This window comes from Ricinus communis, chromosome 2 (genome assembly GCF_019578655.1).
Source record: "Ricinus communis isolate WT05 ecotype wild-type chromosome 2, ASM1957865v1, whole genome shotgun sequence".
NCBI classification, from domain to species: domain Eukaryota; kingdom Viridiplantae; phylum Streptophyta; class Magnoliopsida; order Malpighiales; family Euphorbiaceae; genus Ricinus; species Ricinus communis.
Genome location: NC_063257.1, coordinates 2,828,100 through 2,844,116, shown reverse-complemented (window position 1 = coordinate 2,844,116; position 16,017 = coordinate 2,828,100). Strand labels below are relative to the sequence as shown.

General features: G+C 36.0%; 4 protein-coding genes and 1 pseudogene across 5 annotated transcripts; 2 read left to right on the top strand and 3 right to left on the bottom strand.

Annotated features, from left to right (window-relative positions):
* Positions 1-1,320: 1,320 nt before the first annotated feature.
* Positions 1,321-3,372, bottom strand: LOC8260880 (serpin-ZX). The gene is made up of 2 exons (XM_002510235.4): positions 2,870-3,372; positions 1,321-2,290 (listed from the first exon to the last, which is right to left on the bottom strand). The coding sequence occupies exons 1-2, from the start codon at positions 3,257-3,259 to the stop codon at positions 1,505-1,507; spliced, it is 1,176 nt and encodes a 391-aa protein (XP_002510281.2). The 5' UTR covers positions 3,260-3,372; the 3' UTR covers positions 1,321-1,504.
* A 3,729-nt stretch (positions 3,373-7,101) lies between these two features.
* Positions 7,102-10,761, top strand: LOC8260881 (protein NRT1/ PTR FAMILY 4.5). The gene is made up of 6 exons (XM_025157533.2): positions 7,102-7,247; positions 7,335-7,413; positions 7,715-7,932; positions 9,036-9,482; positions 9,573-9,697; positions 9,790-10,761. Exons 1-6 carry the CDS (start codon positions 7,245-7,247, stop codon positions 10,637-10,639), a joined length of 1,722 nt encoding a protein of 573 aa, XP_025013301.1. The 5' UTR covers positions 7,102-7,244; the 3' UTR covers positions 10,640-10,761.
* LOC8260882 (stress-response A/B barrel domain-containing protein HS1) lies at positions 8,857-11,604 on the bottom strand. Of its 2 annotated transcripts, XM_048371439.1 has the most exons (3): positions 11,382-11,604; positions 11,081-11,287; positions 8,857-9,629 (listed from the first exon to the last, which is right to left on the bottom strand). In XM_048371439.1, exons 1-2 carry the CDS (start codon positions 11,519-11,521, stop codon positions 11,098-11,100), a joined length of 330 nt encoding a protein of 109 aa, XP_048227396.1. In that variant the 5' UTR covers positions 11,522-11,604; the 3' UTR covers positions 8,857-9,629; positions 11,081-11,097. The 2 variants fall into 2 exon arrangements, with proteins under 2 accessions (XP_048227396.1, XP_002510283.1); XM_002510237.4 differs by lacking the exon at positions 8,857-9,629 and having other exon boundaries at positions 10,883-11,287.
* A 1,027-nt stretch (positions 11,605-12,631) lies between these two features.
* Positions 12,632-13,576, top strand: LOC125369161 (annotated as a pseudogene).
* Positions 13,577-14,183: 607 nt separating this feature from the next.
* On the bottom strand, positions 14,184-15,990 carry LOC107261133. Its single transcript, XM_015718202.3, has 3 exons — positions 15,666-15,990; positions 15,289-15,600; positions 14,184-15,058 (listed from the first exon to the last, which is right to left on the bottom strand). The coding sequence occupies exons 1-3, from the start codon at positions 15,792-15,794 to the stop codon at positions 14,318-14,320; spliced, it is 1,182 nt and encodes a 393-aa protein (XP_015573688.1). The 5' UTR covers positions 15,795-15,990; the 3' UTR covers positions 14,184-14,317.
* Positions 15,991-16,017: the final 27 nt, after the last annotated feature.

Here is a 16,017-nt window from a genome sequence, read left to right as displayed (position 1 = left end):
TTATGGAGGATCAATGCCATTTCTTTATGAAGGAGAAGGACCCATGCTTCATTCACACTGCAATAGCCTTGTATTTTTTGCTGTTTCTTTAAAATCTGACTAATATTCCCACGGAAGAAGCTTCGAGACACCATCACCATTTTCATTTCCTCGTTATCAAGATCGGTCCAAATCTAATAATAAACTAAATTTATGGTTTCTCAATTATTCCCTGCTTAACAACTCTCTCAAGAAAAAGGGTGCATCTTAAAGTAACTACATAGCCCTTATTTAAAGGACACTCATAGGTAGTGACGGGGCTATTGCCAATGTCATATCTAAACCCACCACTTCAATAGTGGCATGAATATTACGTTCTACCTTACGGGGTAATAAATTCTTTAGTATAATAATGAATGAAGCGAAGATTCTATTAGTATTACCTTAACAAACAAGAATCGTGCTGATCGTAAATTTTAAGACAAAGCAGTACCATATCCGACAATCCACCAGCTTAAGGAGATAGAGATAACCGTTGAGAGAATTAAAATTTCGCGCCAGCCACGTGAATCCACACGTGGCCACTATGCTAACAATGCGCTAAATTTAGATGTTTAGTGAAAGAGAGTCATTTGATGTCTATTTTATTCTCTCTCTGTATATATAAATAAATATAAAATTTGAATATATAAATTTGTACTTGAATCAGTTTAGTCGGCACCGCCCATATCAGAAAGAAGCAAAGGGCCAAAGTACGCCCTCACATCCCTTAGATGGAAGACGAACAAGAAGCTAAAAAGCGAGCTAGAATTCAAGTCTCATGGATCTAAATGTTAAGTACATTTCATAATTTAATCATTCAATCCACAGGATTTTTTTGAATACTTTCTGAATCAATTATTTTAATAAGTACTATTACAGAAAAAAGAGATATAAAAATAAACTCAAGAAGTTTAGATTAGAACCATGGGCCTTGCTGGCTTGGTCACAGACACAGCCTAGTCAACTCAAGATTAACTCTCTGCCGTTTCCGCCAGTGTCGCAAATAGCATAAGATGGAAACAGCAACTGCGCGACCAAGGAATGCATAACAGAGAGAAACATGGAAACAAACAGTTCAGAACAGCCAGGGAAACGGGAAATTTTTCTGAATTGAAATCAGGGTCAATTCCAGCAAAGGGTAATTACACACTTGCAAATATCTACTCGACCTCAGTCATATTTGAAGTTTATAAGCCTTCATTGTACTTTGTTATTTTTCTACTTGCTACAGTGAAAACATGGTCACATACACAGTATCAGTGTATAAAAATTCATACAACCTTAAGTCCACAATTATCGTTAAGACAAAACAAAAGCTCCATTTCAAGGCAAACTCCTTTTGTACAGAACTTGGCGTCTTGGGATAAACTATCCAACAAGGCACCAGGGGTCCAGGGGAGCAGCAAATATACAACACGCGAACCAGATATTAATCATTGGTATTAGGCCTCATCTACTTACATGTGTTCTCCATTACAAAGACTCAATTGGCCTGTGAGGGCTCAAGCACATGGCCAATGAACAACACCAGCCCAGTCATGTTTTCTCTGATCAGGAACAAGAACGGATGGTCAGCTACAAAGTCAATCTTATCACTAAAGGCCAGACTCCTCAATTTTATAACACCAGCAGAAGCAGCTGCCGCTTCCGTGCCTTCTTCGTTTACTTCAATGAAGGATTTATGGAATATGCTTGAAACATATAGCTTCTGACCAACAGAGGAGTCCACCATCTCTGTCAGATCTCCTTCACCAGAGAATGGCAGCACCAGCCCTAGTCCCTTAAGAGCTTCAGAAGCTTCAAATCCAAAGGAAATCCTAAATCTAGGAATCCTGAAGTCACCCACTTCGACCTGTTGACGTGGAAGGTGGTGATCCAAGAACCCAGACTCAGAACCCACTTTCTCCGCCAAAGCAGGCAGTCCGTCTTTGGCATCAGGAAGAAAGAAGTACATGGAGAATTGGCGTTTATCTTGACCTTGATAATAAGGAAGACCTAGGACTTTGAAACCCTCAAAGGCACGAATAAATTGCTTCTTCTTGCTAGTCATAAAAGGTGCATGAACTGAACTTCCATTCAAAAGGTAAAAATCATGGTCTTTCGTAATCGATGCGTCAAATTTTTCAGTCCAAGCTCCTTTAAAATAGAGTGCATTTGCAAATACGAGTCTAGTTGAATTGTCAACTGATCCAGAAGGAAGAACCTCTTTGATTAGGCCATTGGTTTCCTTTTCAGCCCATGCGTTCACTTCATTAGCCACTTCAACAGCCTTCAAAAATAGATGAAATTAAGGCAATTAGCATCACTATCCCCTTGTCTGGAGAGTCTAAAATTGCAAGAATTCAATTAAAATTGAATTCTATTTTTTCAGCTCTCATGTTTGGTAAGTCCAAAATCTATAGAATTTCAACTTAAAAAAAGAAAACCGAAAGCGATTAGAAAATAAATGAAATCATGACAAAGATTACATGATTTTGCAACAATGCATTCATGAACATGATTTGTTCGAAACAGTTCCTATAGAACATAAGTAGTAAAGAGAATTAAATACGATTTTGATGCTGAAATGTATGAATTTTAAAAGTCTCAACAGGAACGGAAGATCAAAAAAGATATCAAGCACTTAAAATTAGTGAACTACTGAGGTTCTAACAAAATCTAAAGCTATGAGAAACAGAGGGCATTGATGATGCTCACATAAGCCTAAAGAAACTAGAAATAAAATTAATAATAAAACACATGCTTTACCCTATACCTAGTCATAAATGGAGATAGAAGTGCCAAATTAGAAGAACAATCTATTAATTCTAAAACTATAAATGGAGAGTTACAGAATATAAATAAATACCTTAGTTTGGAAATCCACATTATTAGAAGCAGCCTTATAAACATTATCCACAACCTGTTTGAAAGAATGTTTGAGGGATAGCGCCTTGTCAACCCAAACACCATTGGCAAATGACAATCGTGGGCCACCAGCGGCACTTCCGTCAGCAAAAGCCACTGCAACAAGCTCGGACGAAAAGGAGCTAAGCTGATCATTAGACTTTGACTTAAGGAAAGACAGCAATTGATCGAGTGTAGCACCCTTCGAACCAGCGGCAATAATACCAAGCACCACCTGGATCGACAGCGGCGAGAACACTGAATTAGAGCTCTTGGCTTCACCTAAGAGGACGTGCTTTGAAAGGGTTAAAGCGACGTCGGTCTGGTTCTTGATCGATTCACGGAGATCCATTTCTCTTTTCTTCTGTGTGTTTTCTAAAGTTGCTGCTGAGAGTTGCAGAGAGGGAGACTAGTCAAGAATTGATTTCTTTGTTTAAGACATGTAACTCCTTACTTTAAAGTCGAACGAACCGACATCGGACTTTTCCCGTGTCCGTTATTTTGCGTAGGACTTAAGCTGGAAAATCAACATGACCATGGCCCATGGGCCAATGGTTGCCCTTTAATAGGCTTGTTGATGAATGCAGCTGAACCTTCGGATCCAAGGTAAGGAGGCTCATATGGTATACTGGAAAAGTAAATTATTAATTAACATAATTTGTGTTAGGGGTAAGTAATTAAATATTAATTTTTCATTACACTAGTTCTCTCATTTTAAATTCTCTCCATTGTTTATAAAGATATTTAAATTAAAATAATACAATAAAAATATCAATTCACAAGGGGAGGAGAACTACTATTTCCCCCTAAGATTTGTCAATTAGAATACGCTAGCTCATCTTTAAACATTGTAGTTGTAATCTATGATAATAACTAATTCTCCATTTCCGTTAGTTTTGGTAGCTTCACTTGGATCAACACCGGTGAGTGCGTGATCTTTGAGAGGCCAAGTGGAAAGTCAGCTTTGCTCACTTCATGTGCGTCTTTCTCCTTGGCATTCAGTGTTGAAAAAGAGTGAGTTTTGGGCTTTCAGCAACTGGGCATTGTGAAGAATGTTTTCAGCTTTTGAACAACCATTGAGCTATATATGTATCAATACATATAGAAAACAACACTTCTCAGTCTTTAATAGCCAGGTCTAATACCTTCTTTGCAATTCTTGAACTTTGCCCGCCATCTGCTGGCATTGTGGTCTGAAATCGATTCTTTATCAATAGCCCACCCATCTTTTTTGAACTTTGTCAATCATCCAACTTAAAGATATAAACTGAGTACCATTTGATGAGTAACTGAGAACAAGGGAGAGGGTATAGAAAATATAAAGTAACTAAAGAGGAAGTCATTGCTACCAGTAACGACTTGTTACGATCCTTCATATAGAATTCATGTTTTAGGTATGTTAAAAGACATCCTTTTCGCTAAGTGTATATAATAAAATAGAGTGCAGGAGTTCTTCCCGAAGAAGCTGACAGAAACATCTGCAGCGCAAATCATTATAAATAGCACTAAGCATAATAAGAGTGTAATTAAATAAATGCAAGCCAAAAGTAACTAAAAATCTGAAAATCCAGTGTCAGTTCATAGTATACTTGCAGCAACAACATTAGCTAGTTAGGCTTACAGTTAATGTAAAATAATAAGCCTTTAATCAGTGCTATTCCTTTAAAAGAAAGGAAAAGTGAAAGGTTATTTCCTATGTGACAGAACTTCCAATTAATTTATAAGGCACGAAGCAATTTAGTTAAGCACTAAGAAAAAGAGTACGTGTGAAAAGTAAAAACAAGAATATGAATCAGACAATGATCTTAATGTTTGTTATATCGGGTATTACAAATCATCTGACCAAACTTTTGGAACTATATAAGAACTAAGTAGGGCACCAAAGGAGCGATAATTACTCCATTAATTTAGAGCAAGTAGCATAAAAATAAACTCTTCAAAGGCAGATATCCTTGTCACGGTTTTTAGTGAAACCTCACTTTAGTCAGCTTCTTAAACTTGTCCTTTACTGCTAAAGATCATACATTAGAAGCGTGTTAAATTAATTCTGGGATCTAATTGGGTTCCACCTCATAAAATCATCAACTGTGAGCGCCCAAAAAGCATCGTGTCAACTTCTATAGTATCATTGGCTGATGCTGCAAATATATCTTGCAAAACCTGACGGCCCTTCGTTAAAAGGGAAGGCCAGCTGGATGCTCTCTCCTCCTCCATGTCTTTATATCATTCAGCAACACTGCTAAATATGTAGGTTTCCTTTCTATATTTAAAATCTTCCATGGATCATAATTAATGAATATTTCGGAGTATATGGTTAGACAGAACCTGGATATAAGTCCTTTAAGCTTGTGAATTTGCGATAATTAATTTGATGGATTCATTATAAATCCATCATCAAGATGACAAATACTTAAATGACAACCAAAGAGATGAGGAAGGTATTCCTACTGCAAGGGACTTTAATAAAAAAAAAAAAAAAAAACTCCAATTAAGGCAAGCCTTCGATGAACTAAACTGACTAGGCCTATTAAATAAATTAAATTCTTTATAAGACTTGAATTGAAGATCAAATCGAAACAAATTTATCAGATTAGATAAAATTATTTGAAGAAGTTAAATTCTGATATTTCTTTCTTGGATGTTCTTTTCCTGGAATTTTGCTCAACGCAACTCCAATCCTTCTAGACCCCACGTTTTTTCAGGATTTTTACAACAACAACAACAAAAATGAAGCAAAGAAGCAAGAAGAGAAGGCCAAAATTTACCCCCTCCACCCCATATTCTTACATTATTATAATGTTTGAGGTCCCTTTTGAATGCCCCACAAGTTGAATAACAAGAATTTTATAAATCATTTGAGAATTGAGAAAGTGCTTAGATTTTTTATTATGAATATATAGACTTAGAAGCTAGTATATGGAATTATAGATAATATTATATTCAATAATTTTCTTGGTTATTTATACTTAGACGTTGAAATATATGAATTATAAGGAATTGGTAGAGAACCAAAATGCAAATGCTAGAATACATGAAGCCCATTACTCATAACCATTTTTTTTTTAATTTGTTGCAGCTGTCATGAAATATATTTTATTGATGCTGAATTTCTATGGTTGAATCTGTTCAACATAGGGTAGGTTCGAACCTTGATTATATACACACTTATAAATGAATGTTGGTAGTTCAAGGGATCATCACAACCGCCATTTGATCTTTGCAACTATAGATATTTATATAAATTCAATAATGTCTGTGTATGAGGTCCTGGTTCGTTGATTCAACTTGATTAATTTGTGGAAGGGCCATGTGCTCAAAACACACAAAATAAATAAATAAAACTATAGACGTATGAATGTGTTACTAACAAATAATGTCTATATAACTAAGTAAAATAATGGGCAAGTATAATTATCATATTGGGGCGGATGGTAGATGGATGAGATATTATTATTATTATTATGTTAAGAGGTTTTTTAATGTGTTTATATATCAGTTAAGCGTAATTTGCAAGCGAGATTATATTAAAGGGGAGATGGATTAGAATTCAAGGATGGTTAATTAAAAATCTTCTTCTTATAATATAAACAAAATATTTAAGAGATCCGAGCAATTCAATTTCAATCAATATTAATATTAAAACTTCCAAAATCTATAATTACTTTTCTTATTAGTTAACGATCACTACAAAGAAAGTGGTCAAATAGTAAGCTGCATTATCATCTAACTGAAAATGTTTAGCGAAATTAATGGTTAAACCTGCATTGTTATTTTAGTAGTTACGTGAAACATGTGTCTCCACTTAATTATAAGAGTATGTCCATAGATACATAGTAATCTCTCTAAATGATAGTTGGATTATAATAATTTCCTTGGCAATAAATATCATAATATTATGTCTCAATGAATCAAATAATGAAGGTGGATTTTTAATAATTAACTTTGCTAACTTGTTAGCTAGTCAGCCTACGAAAGCAGTCTGTCACCTTACATATATGCACAAACCAATCAATTGGACCGATCATTTAAAACATCCAGCTTTCATCCTTTAATTAAAACTATATAATATCTATAATAAGTCGTCAACTATATTATAATTTTATAGTATGTCTAGTGAAGAAGGGAGAGAGAAGTCAAGTCTGTCTAATAACAAACAAAACCGACCCTAGAAGTCTTTGAAACAATTAGATGCCATTTGATTCCTTTCAGCTTTTGTTACCAGTTTGTATATATATATATTTGGTCGCAGGTCTGAGGTTTCCTTGTTAAAGAAACAAAAGATCTTCTTCTCCCTATTTTGTTTGGTAATAGAAGAAAGACTTAGAGCTCTAAGGAAAATGGTGCACTCTTTTTCTTTGTAGTCTTAAGTACTCAAGCATGTCTTGCATCCTTTTAACTAATAAGTTTATGTTTGATATACTCTTCAGGGCATCTGCAGAGATGTTAAAACTGGACCTCAGCAACAAAGAAAGCTAGGTGGAAATAGAGCTGCGCTTTTTGTATATGGCAAGTATATTTCTCTACTCTATATATTATATATTTATTTACATTTCTTTAGTTAAAATTTAAAAGTGCTCTATTATTTTAGAAAATAACTACAATCTTTTCAGTTTTAGAGATGACTTCAGTACCATTAAGTTAAAACTCATTAAGTTTTATTAATTATTATTACAATTTGGACTCTGGCAGAAATCAGAATGTATTCAGCTCTAAATGCGACTTCATTTATTACCACTGAGCCAAATAATTTATTTCAATCTGGATTGGTGTGATCGTAGTTAAGGTTGGCTTTGATGAACTTGTGCAGCTATGGAAGGGCTGGAGAACATGGCATTTGTATCCAATGCTTTGAGCCTCGTGACTTATTTCTATGGATATATGAACTTCAGCTTAACGAAATCTGCCACTTCGCTTACAAACTTCATGGGTTTTTCATTTTTACTCGCTCTATTTGGAGGCTTCATCTCAGACACCTACTTGTCAAGATTCAAGACTGCTGTCTTATTTGGATGCATTGAATTATTGGTATGTTTTCTTTTTCTTGCTTTATATTCTTGCGTATTTTCCAATTATGCTACTTAATGCCTTGACAAGGCACCATGTTTTGTTAATTTGTGGGTGGGATGTCACTTTTTTGGAAGCCTTACAGGATAATTATTTATCAAGTAAAAAGACAAACACAATAATATTATTATTACTGTACAATTAATTTTATCTACAAATGTAACTGAATCTATCTAAACAAATATGTTGTATATAGTTATATATATCATCCCAAACTCAATCCGAGATTCCCTAATAAAATACACATGTAAGGCATTGAGGGTGGAGGATAAGTATGGAATCTACCCTTCAATATTAATTTAGTGAAAGTAAAATGGGTATCTGTTCTCAGGTTAAATGTTCAGATTCATGCCTGAATTTCTTTGTCATTGCCATAGAGTACGAGCAAGAGAAGGCAATTTGTTAACCATGATTTATGTCAAACTACCCATTCATATGGCTGACGTTTTATTATCTTAATGACAAGTACTTCCACCCTAAATTTCAATGAGTTGGATATTTGCCAATACGCTTGAACTATTGATGAATGAGCATATTAATACGGTTGATAATATATGAGCAATCACAAGGCTGTGCATACATATATATATAATTCCTGCATGTCAGACCCACCACGTACAAGATAAGTTAAGGATAGGTGTCTTTTTCTGTTAGTTGGATACGAATAAATTAACAAATTCTCACCTTCATCTCTTTATAGTTTATAACAAATATATATATGCTCAACTAATTATATAAAAGAGTAGTCCAAAATTATACAAGGAGACCCTTACATCATATTTTTATATCATTATCATGCACATATTTTTTTAAGGAAAGTGCCTAATACCATACGCATCGCCTGCCATTCAAAATTTGTAAAGACAACTAATTACAATTTGCAAATTAAACGAATCCGTTAATTGATAAGAGACTATTAATAAAGTACCATTATTATCCCGAGTACATCGACTCAATTAGTAAATTCTAGGTTCTACATATTGATATTCACTGTCAAAATATAACACTTCTGATCTAGCTCTTAGAATCTAACCATGAGGACCTATTTGATCCAATATTTCCAGGGATATGGCCTCCTAACAGTTCAAGCACACTTCCACCAGCTAAGGCCGGTGCCTTGCAAAGGTGTTGCACCAGACCAGACGAATCAATGCGATGCTGCAACTAGTAGCCAAGAGGCAATTCTTTACATTGGTGTCTACCTTATTGCACTTGGTACAAGTGGGGTCAAATCTTCTTTGCCATCCATGGGAGCTGACCAATTCGATGAAAATGACCCAAAGGAAGCAGCTCAGTTGTCTAGCTTTTTCAACTGGTTCTTGTTTAGCCTTACAATTGGAGGTATATTTGGAGTCACTTTTCTTGTATGGATAAGTACCAACCAAGGTTGGGATCTGTCATTTGGTGTGTGTACAATAGCAGTTTTATTTGCTATAATCTTCTTGTGCATGGGGAAGTCCTTGTATCGAAATAATAAACCCAAAGGAAGCCCCTTCCTTCGGATTGCACAGGTACCTACTACACAGAAAACTTACATGTCTGCATCCGTCTCTTCCCATCAAGGTTGAATTCTTTCCGGTGCTTTTTGTTCATAATTACAGGTACTTGTGGTTGCTGTAAGAAATCGAAACCTTCCAATCCCAGAGATGACAGATGAACTACATGAAATTCATGACAAAGAAACAGGGAAGCAAGATGAAATCCTAAAAAGGACTAATCAATTCAGGTAACTGTAATGTTTACAGAAAGTGGTTGTCACAATTAGCAAGGTCTCAATTGATTACAAAGACACATGCATTGCTAAATTTCCAATTTCAGGTTTTTGGACAGGGCAGCAATTGTAAGGACAGACCATGGTGCATCACTATGCACAGTTACACAAGTTGAAGAAACAAAAATTCTTCTTCGCATGCTTCCAATCATACTTAGTACAGTTTTCATGAATACATGTCTAGCTCAGCTCCAGACTTTCACAGTACAACAGAGCACAACAATGGACACAAATTTGCTTGGCTTTCACATACCAGGCCCCTCAATTCCAGTAATTCCTCTGTTGTTTATGTTTGCTCTAATACCCATATATGATCGTATTTTTGTTCCACTAGCCCGAAGGCTCACAGGAATTCCCACTGGAGTCCGGCACCTTCAGCGCATTGGAGTAGGGCTAGTGCTGTCAGCTATCTCCATGGCAGTTTCGGGAGTAGTCGAAACACACCGCAAATCTGTAGCTATTAAACACAACATGGTTGACTCTGCTGAGCCTTTGCCGATGAGTGTGTTTTGGCTTGGGTTCCAATATGCCATTTTTGGAGCAGCTGATATGTTCACTTTGATTGGACTGCTAGAATTCTTATACTCAGAGAGCTCAGCTGGTATGAAATCATTGAGCACAGCCATATCATGGTGTTCCTTAGCTATTGGATACTTCATAAGCTCAGCGGTGGTGGAGATAGTGAACAAAGTTAGCGGTGGATGGTTGGCTAATAACAATTTGAATAGAGATAAATTGAACTACTTCTATTGGTTATTGGCAGCATTGAGCATATTGAATTTTGGGTTGTACTTGGTATGTGCATCTTGGTACAAATATAAGAAGGTAGAACAGCAGCAAGTAGAAAGTTCTGGTGAAGGTGATGGCAAGGGAAAGCTTGAGCTAGTAAGAGTTTAGAAATGCCAGAGCATTTCTTCTTCTTAAGGTTGTTACCTTGCTGTTGTATGGACGACACTTGGAACTCTAAATTTATATAAAAGAATATGAAGCACAATCATGAGAAAATATAAACCTAACAATGATACAAACCAGTTCTTTAAGAAAAATTTAGGAATATTAGCATCGCCGGCAATGCTCTCCTCACATTATTTTGGTGGGGATACAACAGAACGTAGAACAAAACAAAGCCTAACAAACAAGTGGCAAGAAAGTGATTCCATAGAGAAAGTCCAATGATTGTTAACGACTCCTTAAGCATAGTAAATAAGAAATTACAAATCTGAGCAAAACGAGTTTGTTTGTGCAAAGACAGGAAGTTCAACACCACTAAAATAAGAAAAAAAAAAACATAAAATGAAGTAAATAGCAAATATCTACAATCAGATATGAATTATTTACCTCAAGAACTAGAAAGTCTAGAGGTGAACAATAGTGGGCTTGTAGTCAATGACAATGACCTTGTCTACGGCACGCAAGAATAAATTGGCAAATTCAACATGAGCAGGATGAGATATATATTCGGCAATATCTTCAGTACTCTCAAAGCTAGATTCAAACACATGAGTGAATCCCTGATGCAGGTTCTCAATACTCACATCCGAGCCCCTGTTGTCACATCATAAATTAAAATGTCAAATTTGCATATTATATATTATCAGAAAAAATGTCTAACAAAATAAGAGAGACAGATTTGAACTACCAGTGGAAAGCTTTCATGGGTGGAATTAGATTGACGAGATTGGCGTAGCCCTTAATTAGTTTGTCGATCTCATGAGTTGGGATTTCATCTTTGAACTTTGCAAGCAACACGTGCTTCACCACTCCTTTGGCTTCCTCCATTCCTCTTTGTTATCCTCCTGTTATTGTCTCTAGAATATAGAGAGAGTCCTCAACTGACGCAACGCACGATGTCGTTTCTTGCAACTCGCATGCTGCTATTTTATTGAATTTTTGGTTACCTGAAATGTTTTCACTAATATACACTTGAGTCCCCAGGTGTTTAGAGTTGCACTTTTTAGTCCATCAAGTTACTAAACAACTATATGGTTTATTCTTTGTTTCAATGAAATATTAGTTAAGACATCTAAAATTTCATTATATTTCAAGCCCTGTAAAACAAAAAAAAAAAAATTAAAGTTGGGATGAGTCTGCAACACTTGGTGATTCATCCTATTTAAACCAATATCTTTTTTGCGCCTCTTCTCCTTATCTTCTCTTTTTTATTTCTTTTCGATTTTGCCCTTCCATTATCTGATTCTCTGTAAAGCAACACACAGGTAATATTCCAATTCTTTGTCTTATGATATACATTAATCATTGCAATTACATCGTCTTTGATTATTTTTTTAATTATTGCAATTACATTGTCTTTAATTATTCATTTTTTGGAAAAATTCATTAGATCTCAAAATTCAAAACAGATAGCAAGAGCTCGGGGTGGATAACATCCCACCTAGTAAGACCTGGCCAAAAATCAAAAGCTCTCTTGCCAACAAATGAGCTAGCTGATTTGCAGGTCTTTTAACATGAGCAATTTTAAGATTGCTAATAGACAAACTTAACATTTTACAATCATCTATAGTCAAACCCAAAAACAGAAAGATCAATATCCTGACAATGAAAGGCCTGCACAACAAGAAGAGAGTCTGACTCAAGGATAACATCATTATATCTTTGTTCCACAAGCCATTGAAGAGCTTCACGCAATGCAAGTGCTTCAGCTATAAGAACAACAACGTTTCCAGGAAAGGAATTCACAAAGGCACTGAGGAAATTACCTTCATGAACCCGCAGCACACGCCCAACACCAACCTTATTAGAATTTGCGAACATTGCAGCATCAACATTCATCTTAACAAAACCTAGTTCTGGCTTAAACCACTTCTCAATACTTGGAACAACCTTTACAACTGGAAGCAACTTGGACCTAGCATTCTTCCACTGATGTAAATGAAAGAGGCCTGAAGCCACCACAATTATTTTATGATTATAGTTGTTTTATTTGATATGTTTATTTACATCTACAAATTGGAAACCCTAGTTTTTGATAGAAGTTTGTGACCCTAATTCTGGTGATCTCACAGTTTGATATCTTGATAATTAAAGATTCCAGCAACAGCAGGAGGGGTTCGCATGCCAGCGAACAATAGGGTACACAGTTGTGCAACCCTGCAAACACATGGTATATGGCAAAGTGCAATTGGGTATGGTCCATATGCACTTAATAAAGATGATTAATTCAAAATCCTCTTCACAACAAAAATCCACCTCAAATAATGCTTCTGAACCTGAGGCTAAGAATGCTTATGCTAGTTTTCAAGGCCTTTTAGCCCTGGCCAAAATCATTGGTTCTAATACTAATGAGGCTCGCGGCGCTTGTAAGAGATATGGCCGTGTTGCTCATCTTGCTTCTCAATGTGGAAACTTTTTGAGTTTTAAAGATGACTCTAAAGAGAAAGAACACAGATGATGTTCGGGCTGCGATTTTATCTAAGTTGGAAAAGATCAAGGGAAGTGCAAGAAAGAAGGAGGAGAGCGAAGAAGAAGAGGAGGAGAGTAGACTTCCGATTCAAATGTGGATTCGAAGATTGAGAGAATTATTGCTGAAAGGTATGGCAAGAAGAGAAGTAGTAAAAGCAAGTCGTTTAAGGAAGATGATAATTCTGAGGCTAATGATGGCGAGAGAAAGAAAAGGGGGAGATCGAAGCAAAGGAGGAGTAAAATAAAAGGAGAGTAGTGATTGAGATGATAAGGATGAAGAAGACTAGAAGAGAGAAGAGGAATTGCTAACTCATCTCTCCTTTTCTTTCTTTCCTTTTTAACCTAGTTATCCGGTCAGCACAAACCATCTTAAGAGATTGCCGGATTGTATTTTAGAGAAAATAATAAAACTTTGGTGCCTTCTGAAAAAAGTTTGGATATCTTGGTTAAAATTGTTAAAATCTTTAAAGTTGAAGAGTTTTTAGATAATTAACCCTTTTTTATTAGAAATAAGACTTGTATTAAACAGCCAGGCAACCATACTTTGTTGATTGGCTTCTTAGTTTCTTTTGCTATTCATATCTCTGTCTTACGAAGTTGCGAGTTTTAAAACCTCGTACTAGATAATGAATCATCAAATAAGGATGCTACAAAATTCTTCCAAGTTTCTTGATAAAATGTTTCCATCCATCGACAATGCAGTTGAATAACAAATTAACCGCAGAAAATGCCCAATATGGCCTATGGTAAATGGATGCGGATTCGCAAAAGGACTCCTGATGACCTTAATGCATTCACAGCACCATCATCCTGGAACAAACAGAGCAATAAATGTCGTGCAACATGCTGTGTGCTTTGATGGGGTCAAATTACTACGATGGTAGGAATAGGAACAAGAGATCACTTCAGCAACTACCATATCCCATACTTTCCTACACAAAGCAACACTTCAGCAAGCATCACAAGATGTAGTTCATCCTTCTATTTTGTGCACAAACACGGGGACCCAAAAGAGAGATGATGCACGATTAAAAGATTTTTCTAAAATTATGTACAATATTAATACAGACAATAAGCAAGAGACGCGGCATAATCGACGGCACATTGCTTTGATATGTAAATGTTCTTGAATAGAACTATTCACAAAAGAACATCCTACCATTTCACATCCAGTGTCAGAGCCTCAGGAGGTACAAGAATAGAGGGGAATTTGGTAAAAGATAAATTTGACATTAAATTACTCCATGAAGCTGAATCGACTGCAATAAAAGGCCTAACCTTCTTAACCACAACAGGTCTCAATTTCTCATCTTCAACTCTTGCCAGCACTTCAAAGTAAACCCGCTCAATGGTTGGCCTTGTTCTCCAGTCTTCCAAAGCATCATGAAGAGTCGCACTGCTCCCAATATTCTTCTCTAGCTCCAACTGAAACCGAATGATGGTTGCTGCTTTAACATTTGATCTAAGAAAGCCCGACAACTCCATTTGGTTGCCAAGAAAGGTCCTCAGTAGCTTTCCCAGCCTATCAATCTTTAAACTCAAGAAATGACTGAGCTGAGCCTGGTTCTTGTACAAATCGTCACTATAACATTTTTCAGATAGTAACTTAATCGTTCCTTCCGATAATAAGGTAGTTTCAACAGGTGCATCGGGATTCCTGGTCTTGTACGCAATCAGCGATGCAGAACCAATAACACGTATAGGAAGTAATGGCATACATAACTGACGCCAAAACAAGCAGAAACCAGATTTTCCTTTGTTTATTTTAACTCTTCCATTCATAGAGAAACTAGGATCAAAAGTTTGAAAAATAGAAAGTTGTTGAGCATCTTTTACTTCCACTGTGATGCCTTCGCCAACTAGCATTCGTTTCAAGCTGCTGTGTGAAACATTCAGCTGACAATAAGAAACAAATAACATAAGAAACTGCAACAGATAAAAAAGAGAAAAAAGAAAAGCTAAAACTAATAATAACAATGTAGGGAACAGGTACAAACTTGGATCTAAATTAGTTAGTTATTCCTAAATTTTAACAAACACATTCAACTAATACTATTATGAAATAAAGATTGAAACTTCAATAAAAAATTTAAAATGGAAAAAAAAAAAAAACGAAAATGAGTTACCGGCAAGGACAAAGAGAGGTGGTCTTGGCCACCGATCCACAAATCAAACGGACCTTCGACTTTGAAAGTATCCAATACAGCCGCGGTACCAATCTCCTTGACAGAATTTTCGAAATCGTCATTTTTCTTATTATATCTCTTCCAGGAATACACCTCGTCAGGAAATTTGAAAATCAAAGACATTTTTCCAAATCGGATCCGAAACTCGTATCTCTGAGCAGTGCCAAACCTAATCTTACTCACTTTCAATTTCGATGTCCTAATTCTTTCCAAATCCCAGTTATGCCTTTCGGATATCTCCTTCAAAACGTCCTGTTGTAAACATGGAATTAACAGAGAGAAAAGCAAGAAAAAGATAAATAGATTTAGAAACGAACCTCGAGGATGTCAGTGTTATTATTGGTAATATGATGATTGGGGTCCGGAATATTGATTGCCAGAATTAGTGTTGGTAATGTTTGGAATAGGAGGAAGATAAGAGAGCATGGTAAACGACGACAATTCATTGCGTTATTGATATTTGATTCAACGTCAACAGCCTGACTCGCGAGCAAACGACTTTCTTGCCGATCTCAGAATTTGCACTTTTTGAATGGAACTTGGTTACTATGACGATTCTACCCCCAAATCTCTGTGCGAGGTCTCATTATCTGCCACGTATCGAGTGGGTTCATTTTAATTTAATCTACTTTTCTGTCGATCCCTTTCTCCGGTTTACCACTAATTATT

Excerpts from the sequence above, each read along its gene's own strand:
- LOC8260882 (XM_048371439.1), bottom strand. The coding sequence starts at position 11,521 with ATGGAGGAAGCCAAAGGAGTGGTGAAGCACGTGTTGCTTGCAAAGTTC. Across the intron at positions 11,288-11,381 it reads CCCATGAAAGCTTTCCACTG|GGGCTCGGATGTGAGTATTG; the intron begins GTAGTTCAAATC and ends ATGTGACAACAG.
- LOC8260880 (XM_002510235.4), bottom strand. The coding sequence starts at position 3,259 with ATGGATCTCCGTGAATCGATCAAGAACCAGACCGACGTCGCTTTAACC. Across the intron at positions 2,291-2,869 it reads ATGTGGATTTCCAAACTAAG|GCTGTTGAAGTGGCTAATGA; the intron begins GTATTTATTTAT and ends CTATTTTTGAAG.
- LOC8260881 (XM_025157533.2), top strand. Across the intron at positions 7,414-7,714 it reads AGCTGCGCTTTTTGTATATG|CTATGGAAGGGCTGGAGAAC; the intron begins GCAAGTATATTT and ends GAACTTGTGCAG. Across the intron at positions 7,933-9,035 it reads TTGGATGCATTGAATTATTG|GGATATGGCCTCCTAACAGT; the intron begins GTATGTTTTCTT and ends CAATATTTCCAG.
- LOC107261133 (XM_015718202.3), bottom strand. The coding sequence starts at position 15,794 with ATGAATTGTCGTCGTTTACCATGCTCTCTTATCTTCCTCCTATTCCAA. Across the intron at positions 15,601-15,665 it reads ATAACACTGACATCCTCGAG|GACGTTTTGAAGGAGATATC; the intron begins GTTCGTTTCTAA and ends TGTTTACAACAG. Across the intron at positions 15,059-15,288 it reads ACCTCTCTTTGTCCTTGCCG|CTGAATGTTTCACACAGCAG; the intron begins GTAACTCATTTT and ends TCTTATTGTCAG.